Raw genomic sequence first — 25,182 nt, 5'->3', positions numbered from 1 at the left:
TGAAACTGGAAACTATGAAATTTATCCAAGAAGCAAAACTGAAATGTTGGGGAATATTAAAACTAATAATTTCTTTCTTTCTTTCTTTCTTTCTTTCTTTCTTTTTCAAAAAAGAATAATGGATCAAATTTCTCAGACATGTATCTAAAATGATTCCTGATATAGGTACAAGGATAACATATTTTCTTGAGGGAAGTGTGTTTGTTGATTACATTGGCTATCCCAAAATTTGACTGGCGTTTTATTTTACCGACCTCTGAAAGATGGAAAAATAAACTCGACTGTGGTGAGACTTGAACTTGTCAGTAGAGTATAATTTGTGTGTATGTGCGCGTGAGTGTATGAATATATATATGTTTACCCCTATATAAATATGTACAATATATACACTCTTTCTATTCTTCTTTAGCCAATAGGTTAGCTTTGATTTTTTTTTTTTTTTTTTTTTTTTTTTGCAGAACTTTGAACAGTAATCAAAAGTTTTCCAGCAGGGATCCTCTCATCTTTTATGTACTTCAAACACAGTGTATCCAAGAATTTCATTATCCAATGCTCCTTTCTTTCATATGCGGAGAGGTATGAATTGATTGAGATTTAACTGTGATTTCTTGCAGCTCGATTGCCTTATAAAACATCTTCATTGAACCGTATTTCTAAACAACAGGATCACACATATCTAAGATAATTCTACCTATTATACACATATGGCCTGAATTTTGGGGAAAGTCGGCAAGTCAGTTACATCGATTTCAGTGCTACACCAGTGCTCAACCGATACTTATTTCATTGCCCCCGAAAGGATGAAAACAAAGTCGACCTCAGTGGGATTTGAACAGAGAACGTGAAAGGTCACAAGAAATACTTCTGACCATATGCACACAACGCAGATTGGAGTGGATTTAGCCTATTAAACCAATTGGTGATAGTAATGAGTATGTTTCGGCTTTATTAGAATTCTTCAGCAAAGCATATTCTACTCACTTGACAACCCTAGGGATAGTGAATAAAATGTGTGTGTGTGTGCACGCGCGTCTCTGTCTATCTATTTACCTGTCAGCCTGCCTGTCTGTCTGTCTGCCTGCCTGCCTGCCTGTCTTTCTTTTCTGTTTGGCTGCACTTTTTGAAATTTCAAAATTAAGTGAAAATTTTCAAATTTGGTGTATTGATGTAATTTTTCATGCCTAATTTCTGGGCCTAATTCACTTGTCCCAGATAAATTTTTACTATATATAGTACACACACATACAGAAACATACATGCATACACACACACGCGCGCGCACACACACACACACACACGCACGCACACGCACACACACACACACACACACAATTTTGTACTTGAAATAACAAACTCTTAATGCTTGTTTCATTGATGCACTTATCAAGGCCTCCGTTTCAGGTTGCTTTTCTTAAGCCACAGCTATATTGGGTCTGTGTTCTTCGATAACTTTCTCAAGAACTGACTGTGCACCTTCTTATCCTTTCAGTTGTGTCCCCATTTCGTTTCTGTCTCTTTTGTAATTCATTTTCTCTTGGCTGTTTTTCGTACGCAACACCCCTGACTTCCCTGTACACTTAATTATTCTTTTACATTCTTTGTATAACAAGTTTCTCTCTGTCTGAATACAATCCTCACAACTTAGCAATCCCCACCCTTCTTTCTCTCTCGCAAAGCGTCGCCTGTCGACATTACTTTTCGGATGTGATGAACCGTGTATTGTCAGTAGTCTTCTTTCACAAGGAATGTAGTTCTTCTGTTCGTTATTGTAGTACTACTGCCCCATATTTTAAGAAGACACTTGCACATGAATTTATGCTCATTCCTCCCATTTAATTTAGTTATCAAAATCAATTTCAGCTTTCTGTAATACTCTTGATAGGATATCTTCATTTGGCGTTTTATCACTTCACCAACTTCCAATATGCCCAGATACCTGTAACCTTTCTTGGCTATTTCTTCATTACCTCTCCTGTCGTCAACTTCACACTATCCACTTACTGGACTTTACCTCTGTTTTAGTATCACCACTCCAAATCGTTGTACATCCTCGTTACTTATCCTAATGTCTTATTTCTTTCATGTTGTGTGGTCACACTACATTAGCGTTGTGTGTTTCCTTTTCCCTTATATATTGTTTCAGAATCTTTGACTTTCTTCCGCATTTAGGGCGCATGTATTTTTGTTACTCCATTTATTTCCGTATTGTGGAGGCGCAATGGCCCAGTGGTTAGGGCAGCGAACTCGCGGTCATAGGATTGCGGTTTCGATTCCCAGACCGGGCGTTGTGAGTGTTTATTGAGCGAAAACACCTAAAGCTCCACGAAGCTCCGGCAGGGGATGGTGGTGAACCCTGCTGTACTCTTTCACCACAACTTTCTCTCACTCTTACTTCCTGTTTCTGTTGTGCCTGTAATTGAAAGGGTTAGCCTTGTCACACTGTGTCACGCTGAATATCCCCGAGAATTACGTTAAGGGTACACGTGTCTGTGGAGTGCTCAGCCACTTGCACGTTAATTTCACGAGCAGGCTGTTCCGTTAATCGGATCAACTGGAATCCTCGACGTCGTAAGCGACGGAGTGCCAACAACAACAACAACAACATATTTCCGTATAAGATCATTTTTGTTCAATTTTGAAGTGTCTGTTTTGTCTATACTGTTTGATTCTCCGATCATATCGAGTGATTTTGGTCCTCTTAGCTTGCACACGATGTTTAATTCCGCGATGACTACTAGCAATTCTTTGAAATCAATACCATACCTTTCTTTCAACATGTATTTGCACATATTCTTCAGTTCTTTCTTCCTTCTTTTGTCTAATCCTAACAGATCACTGTATTCTTTTTTTTTTTATAAATCCAAGGATCCCCTCTTCCATAATGGTTCATTGTCAATCCTTCTGTTCAGTATACTTTTATCGCTTAGCAAACATCTCACTTTAAATCCATATTTTCTACTATCATTCTACTTGCTACCTTTATTTATCTATTAGTTTCAGTAATATTATTTGTGTGTATATTACTTTAAGATCCTGTTTACTTTTCCTATTTGCTGCATCAGCTTCTATCGGCTTTTCTTAAAGTCATATTTCACTCCAAAAATCTTCACCCTTACTAACTCCACTACTCGATCTACAATTCTTTTTTTCTCCATCTCTGATGGATGTGTCAGTTAAGATTGACATCTCAGGCAAATTGATTTATATTTGTTCTACTGTTTGAGGAGCTGATATAGTCTCGGTCAGCTCTTCTTTATGATCAATATTACGTTCTTCTGCATTGTCGTCGTCTTCATATACTCTTCTCTGAATTACGTTCAGGGTTAATCTGTTAAATACCTTTCATTCTAATCATTCAGACCTGGTTGCATTATCATTGTTCTGTGGTTTCAGATATCCCACGTTGTAGCTAATCATGGTACATGCTTCATTTTATCCTATTAATGGTACTCCATTTTCATCTATGGGTTGGCTCCTATAGTAGCACTCCATAACAATTGTATTTAATTCTTTGCTCTGCTTTTTTCATAACTCTTGTATGTTAGCTAGTCACAAGTTGACAAACGGGTCCATCCTGCCGCTCAATAGGATGTCTGTGGGGCACGGGACCTTCAACGCTGGTCCCAGTTCCATTTACACCGTTGTCATATTTCTTTCAGACATTTTACCCATAGAAGTTGTTTAAGTGGTGTGTGTGTGTGTGTGTGTGTGTGTGTGTGTGTGTGTGTGTGTATGAGAGAGAGAGGGAGAGAGGGAGAGAGAGAGAAACTAGATAGATTATCAGCCAAGATTCAGAGGGGCTCCATCTGCCTTCTTTATAAGGCAGTTAAACCGCCTCAAACCGGGATTTCTCCTACTGTGTTTGGCTTATTTCAAAGTTGTCCTTTTTCTTGGTTGTCTACTGTTCGCTACTCACGAGCACAACTTATCCAAATATAATTTTCGAGATTTACTCCTTTAGAATTGCGTTATTAGTATTGATGAATCACATGCTGAGAAGGCATCCATTTTTATTTGTTTTGCTCTTCGAGACATGATCCGTTTGAGGATTACCAGGTGCTACCAAAAAGGCCTAAGTTATTTGACTAAAGGCTGCTCTCAATGCCGTTTGCATTCTTAATATTGAGGTTTCTTTTAAGGCGTCGATCTGATAGAGTTGTTACTACGTCGGGCAAAATGCTTAGTGGCATTTTGTCCGTCTTTACGTTCTAACTTCAAATTCCGCCGAGGTCGACTTTGCCTTTCATCTCATCGGGGTTCATTAAATGAGTACCAATTGAACACTGGGGTCGATGTAATCAGCTTATCCTTTCCCCGAAATTCCCGGCTTTGTGCCAAAATTTGAAGCCAAAGTTAAGACTCCTCGTGTGCCTCGGTAGCACAGTAGGGAGCACGTCAGTCTCATCATCAAATTATTATATAGAGGAATATGAAGGTCGTGAGTTCGATCCTCACCTGGGGCATCTATAATTTTAATAAAGCGTTGAGTTGGCAGAGTTGTTCGTTTAGCTTAGTGTCATTTCGTCTGTCTTTACATTCTGAGTTCAAATTCTGTCTCGGATAACATTGTCTTTCATCCTTTCAGGGTTGAGAAAATAAGTACCAGTTAAGCATTGGGGTCGATGTAATCGACTTATCCCCTTCCACAAAGTTGCTGGCCTTGTGCATAAATTTGAAATAGATATTAAGGTTCCTCGGTTGTGACTTCTTAGAAGGGGGTAGATTGGGGCATCCGGTGTTGCTTCGGTACTCTTACCTCAGTTCTCTGCACCTGCTCGCATTCTCTCTCTCTTTCTCTTTCTCTCTGTCGGTCTAACTCCGTCTCTTTTTTTCTCCTTCTCTAACTCTCTGTCTCTCTCTTTCACTCTCTCCCCTTCTCTTTGCTTCATATTTCTAGCTTCTCTCATATTACAGCCTTCGGGTGATTGCCTTAAAGTTTTAGGCATAATAGGAAGAGTAGTGGGGGAGGAGTTTGAATAGTTCTTGGTGACATTTTGGTTCTCTTAGTCCTAATAATAGGTGTGTGCTCAGACTTCTTCTTTTCCGTCTTAGGTGACTTAGAACAGAGAGGGTTTGGTGGGAAATAGATTTATCTGGTACAAGAAGTGCATGATTTGTAAGAAAGAAATACTACAAAAATGAGGGATGAAATAGTTATTATACATCAGGGGAGAGAACAATGATTAGAATGATTTCCCGTATAGGTGGTGGAGAAGGAAATAGGTGAATGCATCGCGAGCGAACAAGCGTATAACGTTGATCTGTGAAAAAAAGTCATATAATAATTCTGCTTGTCATTATGTTACTTAACCCGTCGGAGACGCTTTCATGTGATTCGAGAAAAAGGGGATAAGGTGAAGAGTGAGGCAGAAAGAGAGAGAAAGAAAGAGAGGGAGAGAGAAAAGACGGAGAGAGAAGCGTCCATGACATGTGGTAGTAATATCTATTACGTGGTTAAAAAAACTTAGTTGAAGGTAATGATACAGAGGAGAGTTAGGAATATAATTTTAGCAGGAGTGGCTGTGTGGTAAGTAGCTTGCTTACCAACCACATGGTTCCGGGTTCAGTCCCTCTGCGTTGCACCGTGGGCAAGTGTCTCCTACTATAGCCTCGGGCCGACCAAAGCCTTGTGAGTGGATTTGGTAGACGGAAACTGAAAGAAGCCCGTCGTATATATGTATATACACACACACATATATATATATATATATATATATATATATATATATATATATATATATATATATATGTATGTGTGTATATATGTTTGTGTGTCTGTGTTTGTCCCCCCAACATCGCTTGACAACCGATGCTGGTGTGTTTACGTCCCGGTAACTTAGCGGTTCGGCAAAAAGAGACCGATAGAATAAGTACTGGGCTTACAAAGAATAAGTCCTGGGATCGATTTGCTCGACTAAAGGCAGTGCCCCAGCATGGCCTCAGTCAAATGACTGAAACAAGTAAAAGAGTAAAAGAGATAGGTGATGTTCTGGTGGTGAGATTAAAGAAAGGTAGAAAGAGGGAAGGGAGAGAGGTAGAGAGAGACAGGAAGAGAGAGGGGAGTGAGAGGAAGAGAGAGATGATTGTGGTGAAAGTGGTGGTGACATTGGTGGTGGAAGTGGCGATGGTGAGTGCAAAGTGAAAAGTAATTTCTTTTTAATCAAACCATTTTTTTTTTATATCACCTATCACTTAATGTATCCGCACCCCAAACTTGCCGCCCGCTTTAGAAAGAAACCAGTTTCCCGTTCGTCTCCCACGTGCAATGACTCAATAAATCACAAGGTCAGACATTTGGTAAAGTGGGGTTGTTCTTGTCTGGACCTTATTCGGCCATGGTCAGCTGTATGTTGCATTCTCAAGGGCTCGCAAATTACCTTATGTGAGAGTTAAAGTTATTAGCACTAACAAACAAGAGAAAAGAAGAGGGAGAACTTCCATGAAGACCATAGTCTCTAAAGAAGTATTGGATTGAAAGGTGTACGCAAATGTGTATTGGCTTTGACCCATCGTTTTGGCTTATAAGTTACCAACAATGTGGTTTTTAGAGTATGCCATGTTGCATTAAATGTTTACCCCCGTGAAATTGTGACCTCTATATTTTACATATAAAATTATCTTTTTACTATAAAACTTTTGTTTTCTATATCAGAAATTGTGACTATGTAAATTTTAAAATGTAATTTTATCTGTTTATGGGGAAAATGGAAAAAATAAGAGAGAATATTTATTTTATGAGTGCTGTGTATTAAGTTTATAAAATTGTGCATAAAGTATATAAAGTATATATATAAGGTGCATTAAATAATCATGGTATTCCAATATCCTCCACTTTTCAATGAATAGCAGATGAACGACTATCATTGATACAGACACAACACAGGCTACACTTTCAGGTTTTTTTCGATAAAGTTTTCAGGAATTACTCAATAGGTTTACTATTAATTCTGTGAAATATTCACGGGTCCCGCTAGTAAAATAAAAATGTATCTATGATTCTAACGTTGATAAATAAGAGAAAAATAATTAAAATATATCTGTGCATATAACGTTCAAGAGGACGTTAGAACATTTTAATGCATCTTGTTATACTTGTGAAGGAAGATAGAGAGGAAGAGTGTTACCAAGCTTTTAACATTGGTGAGAGAAAACTTATTACTGTTATTAAGGCGGCGAGCTGGCAGAATCGTTAGCACGCCGGTCGAACTGTTTAGCGGTATTTCGTCTGCCGTTACGTTCTGAGTTCAAATTCCACCGAGGTCCACTTTGCCTTTCATTCTTTTGGGGTCGATAAATTAAGTACCAGTTACGCACCAGTGTTCGATGTGTTCGACTTAATCCATTTGTCTGTCCTTGTTTGTCCCCTCTATGTTTAGCCCTTTGTGGGCAATAAAGAAATAAGAATCATTAGCGCACCGGGCGAAATGTTTAGATACACTAAGTATTTGTACGTGAGATGGGAGCGTTAGGTGGAGTGCACAGAAGATCTTTTGGAGTGATGTTGATATTTCCATGTATGTATTTCATTAGGGGTTCATTGTTTCATTAGGGGCTCATGTATGTATTTCATTCGGGGTTCATCTTTTGGTGTTATGTTGATATTTTCATGTATGTATTTCATTAGGGGTTATTGTTTCCGATGGTGGTTTTTGTGTGGTGCTGGTAGTGGTATTGGTGGTGGTAATGCGGGTGATGCAGTTGGTGGTCGTGTGTGTTTGTTGTGAGGAGGAGCTTGGATGGTGTCCTTTTGCATTTTTTTCCATTTGGGAATTCCCCTTCACTCTTTGTTTACTTCTATGGCCGTTTTTGGGTCAGACTCGGGAAGGGGTAGATCAGGTGAGTTGTTTAATAATAATAACTGCCCTGATGCAGTACCAGACAGTGGTTCTCATGGATTCCTATCTTAACTGATTGGAGGTGCTATGATGTATATTGTTTTGTCTTGATATAAAAAATGGGTTACAGTAAGGCTGCTTTTTGCAAGACATCAATCTTTCTTGCATGGGATATCCAGTTGCCTTAAGAAGTCTTGAAGTTTCAATGGGATTGAGCCCAACGCTCTGATTACTGCCTATATCACTTTTACATTGCCCTCTCGCATTCCATGCAATCTTGCCACTTCCACTTTCAGTTCGGAGTACTTGATGATTTTTTTTCAACCTTTTTACTCACAACAGTCATGTCATTTGATATTATTATTATCATTATTATTATTATTATTATTATTATTATTATTATTGAAGACGTCCCACAATATCCAATAGTGTGATGTTGTCGATTGAAGATATTGAGTGTACCGCGGGTTTGTACTGTCTGTCAAGTCACAACAGTTGCCTCGGGTCCCTTCGATATCGGGGGCCCTGCTTTGAAGGGTATGGGACACTCAATAGAAGGAGGTACCACCTCATAGCAATCTTGCATGCAGAAGCTCTCTTTCAATATACAAACATATCTTAAGAAATGTAATGGATTCTCTTCGATAAATAACAATAGATTTCTCTACATTAGCGAAGCAACTTCATTCAGATGAAAAGTGGTTTGCTGCCCAGTCCCAAAAGCGGCTGCAATTCCCTTGGGAATTAATTGTAGCTGTTTATGGGACAACGACAGAGGAAAGGAAAACGACAAAATGCTTTAGAATGTATGTATGTATCTGTGGATGTGTGCGTGTGTGTGTATTTGTGTATGTTTGTGTATGTGTGTGTATGTGTGAGAGAGAGAGAGAGAGAGAGTATGAATGTATATAAAGAGGGATGAAAAGATTAATACAAAGAAGTTATTGTTTCTTGTTCAGGATCTTCTTATCAACGCATAACTTAACAAAGTCCTGTTATCAACGCATAACTTAACAAAGTCCTGTTATCAACGCATGACCTTAAATTAACCGCTTGGAATTAAAGGCGCGCGCGCGCAGCCCCCCAATAAACAAATATTGCTACTCGTAAACTTCATTATTTCAGTGAGGCATTGAAAACTGGTCTTGTTTTACGAAAGAGTAAGTAAGTAGTGAACTACACATCAATCTTTTACTCACATTAATATCCAATTTGATAATTTCCAATTTTCAAAAACTGATTTCTAAACTGGGGCGAAATAAGTGATTACTAATTTCAATTATTTCTTCTCTTTAATTGCATTGTGTGTAAATGTATCAGAAAGAGAGCCAGGCGGAATTCTACTCTACGCACCTCATATAACCCCTCATATTTTATTTTTTGGAATTTTCAGAAAATTTTTGCGAATTTGTATTCAATACACGAGAATTCATACGACTGGGAAAAAACCGAAAAAGAACAAAACATTTTTTGTGTGTGATTTAAGAGCTTTTTAGTTGTTTAGAAGTTATTTTGTGTTAAAGTTGTCGTATGTGGGTAATTTTAACCAATCATTGACATGTATTTAGCTCAAGAAATGTACTGCTGTTTGCGGAAGAGCAACAACTTCCGGGTCATCTCTACTAAATGCATTTTCCAACCACCCGTGGTTTATTCGGATGGCTCTTTAACTTGGCTGCTGTGTTTTTGGATATTTTTACTTACTACCTGTGATTATTTTCACGATTCTGTTCTATTTTATTTTCTATACTTGTCTACGTTAATTTCGTGATTTATTTTTACCATCTTTTGTATACTTGCCTGCGTTAATTTGTATGTGTTACACTTGCGTGGTAATTGTTTTATAAAAAAACCTCTGCTTGAACTGTGTATGTATTGCAATGAAATCTTACACTGCATTTCAAGGTTTCATATCCTGCACTAAAATTGATTTAATCTCCGCGTGTATTTTTCAATGTATCTCAGCTTTTGTATGTGCTACACCAGCCTGGTTATTTTTTTATATGCATCTCTGGCTGAATTGTGTATGTACTGCCATGAAATCTTACAGTGCATTTAAGATCACTGATTTAAGAGGGATTGCAAAAGCCAAAGGCACTGTCCGTTTTTCGAGACTCGGAAAGTAAAGAAGCATCACTATAATGTCATAATTATTAGTGTATGACTTCCATTAAAAATGTAATATCATAGTAGACAATAGGAAGTTGCCTTAACAGCATGAAATTTGCAGTATAGCTCTCCCTCCATACTGATATTTATCATCAACCACAACCCCATCTTCCTTCCAGCTACTCTTACCCATCCTTATATAATATAGGGCAGCTATGTATCTACTCTATAGCAGAACACCCATGACCATACTTCTACTATACTTTAACCTCCCATCATCAGGCATAAAACCATCTTCCTCTCAGTTGAGAAACTGGTACCGACCAACAATCTTTTTGAGTGGCATTCGGCTTCTGGTGGTCAGTAAGACCTCTTCTACAGGTACATAACCTCTAGATGGACTGGAACTACACCAAATACAAAAGCACCTGGAAGCATTCTTCATCTGGTCACTGGCACATGCTGGACTATGTTATAACTAAGAACAAGGATTGCAGTGATTTCAGATTAACCAGAACTCACAAAATTCCCAAGTGTTACTTGGATCACAGAATTGTTCACAGCAAGGTATTTGTAAAATCGTATGCAAAGAAGCTACAGAAATCCAGTTTACATCCGAGAACAAACGTTGCTTCTTTAAAAAATCCAGAAACGACAAAAAAGTTTGAAATCCATTTAAATTCAAAGCTTCCAGAATTAGAGAAATGCCTGAATTGTTGTGACACAATATTCGTGACAACATCAAAACACCTGCCGAAGTAGTTCTAAGATTTGTGAAACACAAACACCAACAAGAACGATTCTCAAATTAAACCTCTCCTAGAAACTTTGCACAAGAGACACAAGACATGGATCTCAGACAAAAACTCGCCAACATATAGATTCCAGTACATCTCCTCTAGAAAAACTATGCAGAAAACTGCATAAGATGAAAAGTTTGGTGAACAAAAAAAGTCCAAGAATTGTAACAGGCTGCTAATTCTCACAACTTGAGAAAACTGTATAACATTCTGAAAAATGTGTTTGACCGAAAAAAAGATGAAACAAAACTCTTAAGTAGAAAAGATGAAATTCTGAAAAGATGGGCTGAACATTTTCAATCTGTATCAAATCAAGAATCCACTGCTGATGTAATCAACAAAATCCCCAGTAATCTATAATTAAAGAACTAATAGAGCATACTTCCTTGGAAGAGATAAGTACTGCTATCAAAAAACTTTCCAGTGGTAAAGCTCTTAAACAACACGATATTCCCATAAAGGTGTACAAGCATGGTAGCAGACGTCTTGTAAGTAAGTTGTGCAAATTAATCTGTCTTATCTGGGAAATTGGATCTGTTCTCCAGTAGTTCAAAGATGCATCTATAATGCACTTGTACAAAAACAAAAGGAAGAGGAGTGTATGTGATAATTCCATTTTCCAATAGAAAAATAAAGATAATCAAAAAGAATGGAGAAATGTGTTTGTTATTGGCAAGTTATTCTTGTGTGATTTATTTTATTGATACCTGTTGGATTAAAGGTAAAACTGACTTACATGGGATTTGAACTCAGAATGCAGAGAAACATAACTAAATAGAACAAAGCATTTAGTCTGGCACTCCAGCCATTCTGGGCAGAATTTTTGAAACAACAGTCCTTCAAAGTTCCATACCTCACGGAAAAGGAAAATTGAGGTGGGCAGGTTTCCTTCACGTTGTTTCTAATCTTTTTTTGTTTCATACAATGGAAAATTTCCTCAAAATTTCTGTTTTTCGCATCCCACCCCTCACTTCTGTGCCCTTTTTTCCTTCCGTATCATTTAGGAAATAACTCTTCTGATTCATTCTGCCAGCTTCAGTTCCATACAGTTTATTATTTTTACCTCAGCTGGACCCAAACCTACCAATTACATTATCTGCCCACTACAAGTACAGTTTTACTTCTACATCTCAGGCGTGGGGGAGGGGCACATAACCACGTGGTTAACAAGTTCACTTCATAATCCTGACATGTTAGTGTTGAGTTCAATCCAACTCCACCACAACTTGAGCAAGCGTCTTTTAGCTTAGTTTTGGTTTGATTTTTTTGTTTTGTTTTATTATTTATCCATATTGGGTCTGAAAGAAATGACAGTGCCCATGCCCTTCACGGACCAACTAGATGAGTGAGGTTGATGATAAAAGCCATTGATGTTCCTTGTGAACCTTTGTAAACCAACATCTGTGGGAAAGACATGAGCAGGGAAGGATTTCCTGAGAGGAAGGACTGAGCATAGTGATAAATATGAGACCTTGTAGGTGGTGGCGGACATAAGAGGGATGCTGAGAAGAGAAGAGGCAAGTGGGATGGGAATGTTTGAGAGGAAGTAAGGTGAGCTCAACTAGCTGCAAGTAGCAGAAGTCATACAGTACAGTAGAAATGGCACAGAGAGGAGGCATAGAAGAAACATGAAGAAATTGGGTGAAGTTGGGGTTAAATTGAAATTTTGAAATGCCAATTTGGTTTTCGTAAATCAAAATTATCTGCCTAAGTTTTTTTCACTTTTATAAATTAATAATTCAAGTCTTCTCTACTCGCAGGTAAAAATCGCATAAGGTATTTTCATCATGAAATGCTTTGCATATTCGCCACGATTAAGGTGAGTACTTGATTTCTGTACACCCCCACCACACACAGAGACACACTCACGCACATATTTACCGTAGTTATATATTTTCATCGAGCATACTCTTTTACTTGTTTCAGTCATTTGACTGCGGCCATGCTGGAGCACTGCCTTTAGTCGAGCAAATTATTCTTTGTAAGCCTAGTACTTATTCTTTGTAAGCCTATTACTTATTCTATCGGTTTCTTTTTGCCGAACCGCTAAGTTACGGGGACGTAAACACACCAGCATCAGTTGTCAAGCGATGTGTGTGTGTGTGTGGTGGTGGTGGTGGGGCAAACACAGACATGCAAACACGTGCATATATATATATATACATATACATATATACGACGGGCTTCTTTCAGTTTCCGTCTACCAAATCCACTCACAAGGCTTTGGTCGGCCCGAGGCTATAGTAGGAGACACTTGCCCAAGGTGCCACGCAGTGGGACTGAACCCAGAACCATGTGGTTCCTAAGCAAGATACTTACCACACAGCCACTCCTGCGCCCACACTCTAAAATACTATTCATCTGACATACCTAAGAAGAGATAGAGGCAGAGGCTTGCGATCAGTGCAAACAGCCTTCGAATGCAAACATAAATACATTAATTTAGTGTTGAAAAGTGGTACACACGTCCCATAACAGGATTCTGTCCATACACAGCGTCTGTCTTACCGCAAGTTTCCGCCATTTTCTTGCTTTTGTTTAGAATAAAAAAGCATAAGGTTTCGATAATGTTCGCTATGGTTCTCCACTTTCGGAGAGATATCAAGCACGTAAAATACAACCTGTCTTATCGAAAGTTCGTTTTGAAGTACGTTGAAGAGTGAAATATCTAACAAGTGCGCATGTGCAAGACCAAGCCTGATGTTAGCTACTTATAAAAGTGCTTGAAGTTTGGTGTCGACTAAACCCGAATGGACATGTAGGTCAACTTAATATGCATGTATCTGTAGGTCAACCCAATATACATGTAATTCATTATAGGAAAAATATTTGACGCATTGAATTATTTATTTACCTAAATAAGTAAATATAAATATTAAAGCAAGTGTTAATCACATATAGTTTTTCTACGAATGAAATGTCTGTCTAGTTTTATTTTCCAAGTTGATTGAAAACTAATCAAATATCTTTTCTTTTTATTGCATTTTCACCTTATATTTTTCTTTTTTTTCTCAGTTCAAAGACAATCTCTTGCTCCCTGAGGACCAGTTTTATTTTCATCGTGTTATTTCTTTGTATATTTACTTATTTCGTAATCATCAAAAATCTGTATCTAGGAGCCAGAAATAATGTACTACATGCTGATACCTCCAGACATCCGTTTGACTGTGCAGCACTCGTAAGACAGGTAAACATCTTTGTTTTACCGTTGATCTGATCTATTCCTAATCTTAAGCTTTCCATCAATAAGTTGAAACATGTTCGTTCATTATCGGCATTGGAAACTATCTGAGGGCAATTTATTACTCGAAAAGGTGTTACCTTGTCATTCTACACGACAACAAAACAACGTATTAATTTTCAGTTTGTACAGTAAATCTATCACTTGTATATACTATTCATTACTTATTCTTATGTCTCTCTTTTATCGTATTCTCTGCCTTTTATATCACCCAACATTGCTGTCAGTTATTAATTGTGATGTTGTTTTGCTCTTATCTCCTCTATTGTATATTTCTAATCTCTTATGTTGCCAGTCTCTTAGCTTCTTTGTTTTCTACCACCTTTGCTATCCGTCAATTATCTCCTTTACTCAATGCCTGTCAACTGCTCTTGTATTATCTAAGTATCAACAAGCAATCGCCAGTATCTTACTCAAAGTAACGGAGCCCAGTCAGGGTAAAACAAACAGGCCCTGTAGCTATTGTCCAACAGCAAAACAGTTATTTAATTTTTTTTAGCAAAAAGTGAAAACTAAATAGACTGATCATGTAGATGTTCGATAATGAACAAAAGATAAGTGTTGAAACAATAATTTTCATTTACAAACTAGTAGAATGAACAATATCAAAAACGACAATTTTTTTGTAACAGTCGAAGATCATAAAGAACTCCTCGATATGGGGTAGACAATAAAAAAAAAAGGGACGAAACAGATGTGATATGTTAGAAAAATAGCACCTTATTCAATTTTCGCTTGCAAGGCTGACATGAGAGGTGACATATCTACTTTTGAATTCGCGGGAGGGAATTTCCATATATTCTCGAAAATAAACCGAGAGATAGTTGTAGCCGATGTATGGAAAGATGTTTAATCTCTTGACTGAAACAGACATTTGTTAGAATGCGCCTATGTTTAAAATTAAGATGAGGCGAAGAAGCAAGTACAGGCCGTGTGCTATAGGCCTACCTGTTGGGTCGTGATGCAATACATAGGAAACAAAATATAATGATCACAACCAGAGATATTGGCTCTAACATTGAATCTTGGCTTGTCACCACCTTTGCAGTATCTTTGTGAAAACGGACAAAAAGCGTTACAAACATATATCAAGTAGGATCATGACAACGACCTAGCAATATAACCTGGGACAAACACATCGACTCGACTGTATCTGTACAACGGCTGAGTAGTCAAAGCTGATGAGGTCAATTATCTTTTTATCGATTGCATAGTCTGTACTTAAAGTTAGCATCTTATTCCACTGTAGTTTGGCATTGCTGTTGAGCAGCTAAACACAAACTTCTTGTTTCTGCTTGTTTAGCCCAGTAATTTCAAGCCATTGTTAACTTTTTCTGGTTTATTTCTCCTCTATGTCAAGTCTTAAAACTTTATTAGCTGTTGCTGTTATATTTTAATCTAAATCTTGAACTTCTGTATAGTTAGTCTTCATTTTGTATTTTATCAATTGCTTATATTTAAAGAAACAAAAAATCAAAGACTGTATGCTTTCATCTTTCCTTAGTAAACCCATCAATTCTCTTTCGCTTCTAAGTATTTTCTAGTTCAACTATTGTTATTTTGCTGTAGCTTTTTATTTGTAACAAAACCAAACATTTGTGCATGGAGTAGGAGTATTCTGTCGATATCATCTGGGTGGGAGGATGAGTTATTTCATGATTTTCAGTGATGTAGTTATTTGTGCGTATTAAGCGACTATAATCAGCCCCCTGTTTCTGCATTAAGCCAAGAACTTTAGAGGCGTTATTGACCTTAACTCCAGCTTGTTTCCTTTCTGTAGAGACTTGCAGGATATTGACCACGGCTGCTACTTCGATGGGGGAGACCAAAGGTTAGGGCTTGTATCCGCTCGGTCAGGGCTTGTATTTGTGATGCCCGTTGCGCCACCAATGAACGCAAGTCCGCAATTTCCGAAGTGCTGGGCGACGAAAGGAAAGGATTGGTAGAAGGGATCGCTGCCTGGAATACCATGTCAACCGAGATTGAATTCGCCGCTGGGTTGTATTCTGGTAGAGACATGGCGATTAATCGCAGCAATTTTCCAGTTCGGATAGCGAAATGTGATGCTGTTGATGGTTCAGTGTAAGTTGGCGCGTGTAGCAGGATGATGGTAGGCGTATTGGTCCGACACCAAAGGAAAACAAATGAAAAAGAATAGAAATGCAGTTTTCATAATTTATTTGATTAACAGTTGCATTTACGTGTTAGATACAGAGAGCTTGATTTGAAATATGACCAAATCTGCCGCTACTTAAAGTTACCAACTACTTCGAGTTGGCAAAGTAAAAATGGAGGAAAGAGAATGTTGATGTGACGAGATAGTACAAGGTATATTTTGTGTCTGTGTGTGCATTTGTCATTTGGTCGTGTTGTGTTGTTTTTCTATTTCGTCTGTTCGTGGTCTGCAACTGCTACTGTCTTGTGTCAGCGGTCACTGCTATGTTGCTAATTGGCATATGTCTAAAGCAACCGTAATTATAATGGCTATCCTAGCTAGAAGGATAGATATGCCATAAGAGCAGTTTGTACTTATTTAGGTCACTTGTTGTCCATCTGAACTTTCCGTGACTGCCCAGGTTGGAGTTCGAGTGGAAACTCATCCATCACTTTCAGACACGATAAAGAAATTTTTTTTCGCCAAGTCAGCCTAACCGTGAATCAGGCGAGCGAGAATCCTTAGATTCGGTTTCGAATCTCAGCCCGGAAAATAAAATGTAGTTTCTGCATATTAATTTTAATATTTGCTTCCAGTTTATTTTTCTGAAGCTGTAGTTTATACTCGGAAGATTTATATACACGAGCTTACTTTTAACCTGCAATTTATTTTTTAATAATACTTCTCTAATAATCTTTCCTATTTCTCTTAATTTCTGAGCATTATATTTTATCAGTCTCATCTACTCTTAAGCATTTGTAGAGATGGGTTTAGTCTAAATCTCTAGTTTTGATATTTGTATCTTATTGTATATTTTCAGTTTTACTTATTTTGTGTCATCTTATAGCAGCGTTTTCACATTTGCCTTACCTTAGACTCAAGTTTATGCTTTGGCAGAATTTGCGAAAACTTGTTAGTAGATTTTTTACCTCTGGATATTATCGCTTGCAAATATTTACAAATCAACCGTATAGAAGAGAAGGTTTACAGTTTATACATAACATTAAAACACTCTAATTATATAAATTGTAAATGGAGTAAGCGTTTGGAAAAAAATTAGTGAGAGATTATGAGTCTCCTTGAGAGATTTCGAGTCTCCTTGAGAGATTTCTCTTTTTATGACTCAAGGGTTGATTTTGAATATTTTCTCTGTGATCGATGTGCCTTATTAATAGTGGAGACACTTTACTTATATGGTCTTATTTATATTGCTTGATTAGTGACTTTCAATTGATAGTTCAAAAACTTTTCGGGAATATGTTGGAGCAAAAACTTTTTCCAATCCCCTGAATAAATCCATATTAATTTTCAACATACCTATATCAAATAAGGTATTTGTGTGGCATGAAGCTTCATTTTAAAGACCTATATAGCTATCATACATGTCGTCTAAAAAAGAGCTTGATTTAATTTTCCATTGTACTTTACCTCACATATGTTTCTTTTTAAAGTCTAGCAGTAGTTAGAAAGCATACTGGAGCTCTAGTTGTTAACACCAGTTTGGAAGGCTGACTAATGGAAAGAGAAACAGGACGGCAACCTAAAAGATGGGAGGAAACATCACAGTATGTATAGGTCCTGACTAGGGCTCGAAACCGGTTTTATAAAACCGGTTAAAACCGGTTTTATATTATGATCAGTAAAACCGAAACGGATTTGCCAAAACCGATTTTAATGCTTGTTGTTTCTATTTTTTTTTTTTCGCAAAACATTTCTTCATTTTTTTCTTTTGAAGAAATATCGTTGAAACTGAACTAACTGAACTGTTGTCGGTCGCCTTTAGTTGAAAGTGCTGTCTGTTTCATTGAAACATATCGCAACATATCAACATATTCTTACCTTCTCTCCCCTTGAACCTTAGATCAGCACCTTGTCATTTCCTTCGCTAACCCCTGGCTGACTCTTTGAATTTGGAGGTAACCGACTTCATTCAGAGCAAGTCAAGGGGATGCTGTTAGTCTTCGGTCAGGTGATCTTTCTCATTGAGCATATGTAATAACCAGTTCAAGATTCATTTCAAGGAAGAAGCACTAATTTTTTTCTGAATTATTTTCATTAGCCCTAGCATGATAAAAAGAAAATCAACTGTTTGGAATTTTTTCGATAGGAAAAACAAAGATGAAGCTTAATGCAACAAGTGTGATAAGATCATGAAATCTTCTGGAGGATCTACTACGTCTCTGATCTTGCACTTGTAGAAAATTCATCAAATCGACATAAATCAAGATGCAAACCAGCCTCCTGTGAAGATGACAAGAACAATGGAACACTTTTTAACAAAGAAATCAATGGAAGAAAAATTTTCAAAATTAGCTGATATGGATGGATTCTCTTTCAATTCAATCGTCAAAAGCGATTTTATACAGAGAAATCTTCATAGTCAGAGAGGCAAATATGATAAATTACAACTAACATCTGCAAACGGAGCCAGGAATATGGTAATTAATTATTACATAACCAAGAAAGAAGAACTTATTCATTATTTCGAAAAAGAAGTAGCGCTGGGGATTCACTACTCATTGACATTGGATGAATACACATAAATTCAAAATAAACGATATATGAACATAAATGTTCATGGGAAAGACAATCATTGGTCGTCAGGTCTTATTGAGATCCACGGCTCCCTTAATAGCAGGAGAACAGAGCAATTTGTGAGAGGACGTCTTAGTGAATTTGGATTGGATTTGGATATACACATTGTTGGCTGTACGACGGATGGTGCTTCTATGATGGTGAAATTCGGAAAAGAAATAAGACCTGATCACCAACAATGTCTCACACATTGCATACATCTGTCTGTGATCGACATTCTCTACCAAAAAAATATTGAAAATATTGCCTCAACCGATGAGACTGATAAAAAAAAGGGAAGAGATCACTATAACAGATGATAGTGATGATGAAGCTGACATAAGCCAACAAGACATACTTTTTCAAACAGATTTGGCTCATGAAAATGCTTGTTTTTCCCAGCTAAAACTTGAATTTAACAAAGTTTTAAATAAGGTAAGAAAAATTTCAAAACTTTTCCGTAAATCTCCTACAAAAAATGAAATTTTGCAAGATTTTGTACGAGCGAACTTTGATAACAGAGAATATAAACTTATACTGGATTGCAGAACTAGGTGGAATAGCATATTCCATATGATTGAGAGATTTTTGAAATTGAAAAGCTGCATTCCTAATGCTCTACGAGCAGTACTTTCCACATATGCTGTGGCTGACGAAGAGTGGAAATCTCTCAATTTACTATATGAAATTCTGCATCCAGTAGAAATTATTTTGAAGGTTATTTGCACTGATGATATGGATTTACTGAAAGCGGAATATTCTATAGAATTTTTATTGAATAAACTTAATATCGTCGGCAACCCTTTGGCTCGTGAAAGGCTTATGCATAGATATAAGAGAAGAAATGTTGAAACCTTGACTCCCTTGAGGTATTTACATAATCCAAGGAAGTTTAAAGATGAATTAATTTCTGGACCTTTTCTTTTTATAACGAAACAACATTTAAGGAAGTATGCTGATCAAACATATAGGAGATAATTTCCTGAACATGACGCTGAGAACACAACAGAATTATACAAAGAAAATGAAATAGGAGGAGACCTAAAAACAAATGTTACTGTTGTCCCATCTACTTACGAAGGTAATGAACTCATGCGTGAATATACAAGCGCAATGAAGAAAATGAAGGAAGAGCCTAAGATAGTAGCAGATGGATTTGAAATCTCTAAAGAATTCGAATATTTTGAAGCAACTTCGAACAGAAATGAAAAGGTTGATAAACTTTATAGAGCATTGTTTACAACTAAAGTAACTAGTGTCCAGTCGGAAAGAGCTTTTTCAATTACTGGACTTTTCAACACAAAAATTAGGACAAGTTTGTCAGGTAAAACACTGAATGCATTGTGTTTTTTAAAAGATTATTTTCGAAGGAAAGTGAATCGTCAAGCAAGTCAAGAAACTTGATTGATTCTCAAAAATAGAACGACTTGGAAAAACGTTGCATTCCTGATTAAATAAATAAAATACCATTATTTTTTGTTATTGTTTGTACATAGATACAGATACAGGCACCACCAACATATTTCTGGATATCAGTCAAACTGTTACTTTCTCTCTTTCTCTGTGTATGTATATAAACAAAATACAATATATGACAAACTTCTTCGTTACAGGGACACCGCTCTAAATCCACGAAAACCGGTGTTTAACCGGTTTTGAGAATTACTTGTACTTAAACTCGGTTTTGGGAATTATCGGTTTTGTGTGAGCCCTAGTCCTGACATAGTTTCTCTGAATGCTCTTGCCAAAGATCGAATATAATGGAGGCAACTGTCTTATGTTAATGCACACTTTGACGCAGGCAGAGGTAGCGGGAATTGATTGATTGATACTAAATGAGGTAAAAAAAATGAACATAGCATTGCAAGAAAAGTAGGTCTGATAAGAAAAACTTGATTCCACATTTAGATTCAGTATACAGAGTGGCTTGGGTAGAAGAGGTACTCATTGTAGCTTAAGTACAATACAGTCTTAAATGTTCTATGATTCAAATTGGATCTGTGTGTTTCACTGGAGACTTAGTTTTCATGCATACCTCGGCGGTTTGCCGCAAATCACGATGGAATGGGGCAAAATCCAGTTAGATTTTGTGAAATGGCAAATGGTATTTCTGACTAGTAAATGACTAACGTGCGAAGCCTGCACTGGGCTGTCTTATGAACTCTGTTGTTCCCAGACATATCTTCCTTGATTGGCAGACGTCAATCACAGCTCGAGACTAGAAATATTCTCACTGTGTGAGCCGAGAAGTGCTAGTGCTGCAGAGAAAGGTAGCAGAGAAGGAGGATGTAGTCGATAATATTCGGTCCATATCTCCTAAAACAGGATTTATAAATTTTGGCGAACGAAACCATAGAAGATAATGGTATTATAGAAGATAATGATAAATATAAGATAATGATGTCATAGAAAATAAGGGTATTACAGATGATGATATTCTCATCGAAGATGATGCTACCATAGATGTTCATGGTATCATTGAATATAATGTTACCATAGAAGATCATGATGTCATAGAAGATAGTAATACCGTAAAAATAATGATACCACAGAACACATATAATGATGCCACATATAATATGAACACATATAATGATACCACATATATGATATCACATATAAGAGATAAATGTAAAGTTGTATTAATAGTTGTAGGTCACAGTAACATTTTGTGAACACCATCCAAGAAAATACTGTACATTCAAGAATATAAAAGCAAAAATCTGATATAAATGACAACATACAACAGAAAATCTAGTCTAAACATACGTTAACAAACATAGTAATTGAATTGCCAGTACACAATCGTATAAGAATATAAATCGGTTGTAAACCATACTAATACACCCCAGAACCATTTGACCAATATATTTGTTCATCATCATCATTACCATTATCATCATCACCATCATCATAGCTTTAACGTTTACTTACCACGCTTACATGAGACATACGAAAAATTCATTGTGGCAAGATTTCTATGGCCGAATACTGATCTCATTGCTAACTCTCAATTGTTTTAAGTCAAAACAATATTTCCCAGCGGCTAAACATGTTTACCCGGAAGACTGGAAACAAAATACACTGCATGTATGACGGTGATGCTCATTTACAAGACAAGACAAAAACATACAATCTCTCTCTCTCTCTCTTTCTCTTTCTCTCACACATATACACACACACAGATGTGTCTATCTATGTGTGTGTGTGTGTGTATATATGTGTATATGTGTGCGTGTATGTATATATATATATGTGTGAGTGAGAGTGTGAATGCGTGTATTTGCGTGCGTGCATGTGTACGAGTCTCTTTCATTTATCGTTTACCATTGCCACTCACAAGGCTTTTTGGGACTCGATGCCATAGTTGAAGACACATTTTCAAATTGCTAAGCAGCTGGGCTTAGCTTCGGAACACATGACTGAGAAATGAACCTTTTATCTTTGCAGCTACGCCCGCGTCTGCTTATTAATTCATTATATTTATTTCTGCGTTACTTTTCCTTTTGTGTTTCATTTGCGTGTCTCATTTGCTTAGCTTTAAATCAATTTTCTTTTCACACCAGGATGAATTTGCTTTGTCGAACGCAGAAAACTACTCTGCCTTACATCCACACGTTTCTTTACCTAATGGAGAATATACTAAAAAATTGAGCAAAAATTGTGATGAATTTCGGAAACGTGGCAGGTATATCACTCTGAAGGATGTTACAGGAGAAGAACAAGACTTTCCTCTTGCTTATTCCATCAGCCTTTACAAAAAACCCGATCAAGTTGAAAACTTACTGAGGGCCATTTACCGTCCACACAATTACTACTGCATTCACGTTGATAAAAGTTCTAATCCTTTGATATTGAGTGACATGAAAGCAATAGCAAAGTGTTTACCTAATGTTTATATTGCATCTCGCATTGTCGACGTTGAATGGGGAGTATTTTCTCAAACGGAAGCTGAGTTAATTTGCATGAGGGATTTGTTAAAATATAAAAAATGGAAATATTTCATAAATTTAACGGGACAGGAATATCCGTTGAAAACCAATCTTCAGATTGTACGAATTGTTAAAGCGTTAAAAGGAGCTAACGATATTGAAGGAACACGTAATAAGTAAGTATTATTTTTTTTTTTGATATTAGAGCATTGATGTTCTTGCAGTTTTCTAATTTGCTTACTTTCCTAGATTATGTATAAAAGGGAGCTGAGTTGTTTGGCACACACACACACACACAGACACACACACACACACACATATATATATGTATGTATATGTATTTATATATTTATATGTATAGATATATATATGTATATGCATTTATATATATATATATATATATATATGTATATATATATATATATATATATATATATATGTATATATATACACATATATGGCTGAAGCGGGAAGACCAAATATGGCTTGAAAGTCATAACATGCCTAGGTGAGACAGGCTGACATTGAAGTGGCTTCGCGCCCTCCATTGTCAGTTAAAGTTTAGACAGTGTCATGTGACAACTTGCTGGGGCTACTTGCTGGAGCCTAGCAGCGGGAAGTTTAGACAGTGTCACGTGACAACTTGCTGGGGCAGCCTGCTGGAGCCTAGCAACAGGTATAAAAAGGGGAATTTGACATGACAATCAGTTGGACGCTGACACTCGTTGATGCTGCATCAAAGAGGCCAGGGAATAGAAGAAAGAAGACATGCACCCAACACCATAGATGAAGACACCTCCGAAGGTGGGGGGAGGACTGACGACCAGAAGTGTCGACCTTGTCATTGATTCGGCCTCGGGGCAGACTTTTGTGAGACTCGTGGTGTTACAGTAGCGAGACCTACCAGAGTCATCACAGCAGTTATATGGTGTTACCGGGCACTGTACTGTACTCAAAGAACCAGTTGATGCCCTGATTGAACGTGAAGAGCAAAATGAAGGCTGAGGTGATGGTGGAACGAACCCTGGTGGAGACAGGTGCTGACGAGGTGCTGGTTGTGGCGGCCAATTTCTCATGGGAGGCACAGAAGATTTGCAAAGGACAAATTGTGGACTGTGCCAGGCAGTGGACAAGGAGCAGTGTCGGCTGCGTACCTGGAGAAAGAGTGTAGTCTGAGGAAGTGGGGTCTGCCAGTGCATTTACAAGACCTGTTTGCATCGAGTTATCAGTGCTTGGATGACGTTCAAATGTTGCGGTTGAAGCAGAAGCTAGTGAGGCAAGCTGATGTGTTCTCTGCTGGAGGCCTAAGCCTTGGTTGCACAGATCTGGTGGAAGACAGGGAAAATGCTTCGTAAATTGTGGAAAATGCAATTCTAGATAAAGATCTGTCCAAAGACGTTTCCATTCAAAAACAAAAACAGATCAACCAACTGGCTTGATGGAAGATGTTGGCAAAGCAACCAGAAAAGAGGTAAATGATGTGAAATCTCTTCTCAATGTCAGGATTGTAAAACTAAGTGTAAAGGTCCATTTCTTAGAAATGGAACGTCCTGAAAGGAAAGTCAGTATGGAAAGATGTCTGAGAGATAAAAGAACAGAATTGCAACATGTCCGCCAAAACTTTGTAGAGGAGACTAAATCTTTCAACGAAGTCAGAGAAGCTTAGACAGCGTTTAACAGAAGCGTTAAAATCTTAAGTTGCTAGTGAGAGGAAGCTTGAACATCACCAGGAATGTGATACGAAAAACTGAAACCAGAAAATAGACTTTTTAGTGAAAAAAAAAAAATGGAAAACTGTGTGACAACAGCCGACTGCCAGAAAGTAAATTTCAGCTGATCCAGGAAATTAACGAACTAAAGGTGAATATGTTGCAGGCAAACAACAAACGGGATGAGATGCAGCGTAACATGCGTAAGAAGATTGCTGTTATGTATGAGGAAATATCTTCCAACTCATGAGATTTTAAATTTAAACTGCTGAGTTTTGAAGATGGAAATCATAACATTATGGTGGAATTAAAGAAGCTTCTCAATTCACAGAAAATAATTAGTAGAAGCTGGAAAGAAAGAATGTAGTACAACCTCAAAGAAATACGATGAGAAAATAGCACAAATTTGATCTGAGCTGACACGTTACAAAACTCGCAATTCTTAGCTGAAATCTTCTTTGCAAGCGTGTCAAGTAAAGATAACGGAGAATGGACAGGTTTTGAAAGATTACACTTGCAAAATACATAGAATGTATGATGGCATATTGTTTGGAAACGCACAAGTCTACTGGCTATACACGTGCAAAGCTGATGCTGGGCCACGGGGTGAGACTCCTGGTTGATCTGTTGATGGGAAGATCACCACGTGAAGAAATTCTTAGAGGAAGTTGCTGGCACCGTTATGTGAAACATTTGCAAGAGAGAGAGAGTTACATAAAACATCTGCAAGAGAGACTGACAGAGGCACACCATCAAGTTAGGGAATCTCTGAAGTTTTGTGGTGGAGTGATTAAAAGTCGGCATGATGCCAGGGCTAGCGAGATCAA

At 37.4% G+C, this 25,182-nt stretch overlaps 1 protein-coding gene across 4 annotated transcripts; it reads left to right on the top strand.

The window, feature by feature from the left end:
• Positions 1-456: 456 nt before the first annotated feature.
• LOC106881820 (beta-1,3-galactosyl-O-glycosyl-glycoprotein beta-1,6-N-acetylglucosaminyltransferase) lies at positions 457-24,433 on the top strand. Of its 4 annotated transcripts, none has more exons than XM_052970483.2 (4): positions 457-576; positions 12,505-12,563; positions 13,760-13,931; positions 22,281-22,908. In XM_052970483.2, exons 2-4 carry the CDS (start codon positions 12,532-12,534, stop codon positions 22,824-22,826), a joined length of 750 nt encoding a protein of 249 aa, XP_052826443.1. In that variant the 5' UTR covers positions 457-576; positions 12,505-12,531; the 3' UTR covers positions 22,827-22,908. The 4 variants fall into 4 exon arrangements, with proteins under 4 accessions (XP_052826443.1, XP_089202987.1, XP_089202986.1 ...); XM_089346860.1 differs by lacking the exon at positions 457-576 and adding an exon at positions 8,897-11,619; XM_014932336.3 differs by lacking the exon at positions 457-576 and adding an exon at positions 8,926-8,995.
• The last annotated feature ends 749 nt before the right edge of the window (positions 24,434-25,182 follow it).

This window comes from Octopus bimaculoides, unplaced genomic scaffold (genome assembly GCF_046866305.1).
Source record: "Octopus bimaculoides isolate indiv1 unplaced genomic scaffold, ASM4686630v1 contig250, whole genome shotgun sequence".
NCBI lineage: Eukaryota > Metazoa > Mollusca > Cephalopoda > Octopoda > Octopodidae > Octopus > Octopus bimaculoides.
The sequence above is the reverse complement of the archived record's forward strand: the minus strand, read 5'-3'. Positions and strand labels throughout refer to the sequence as shown.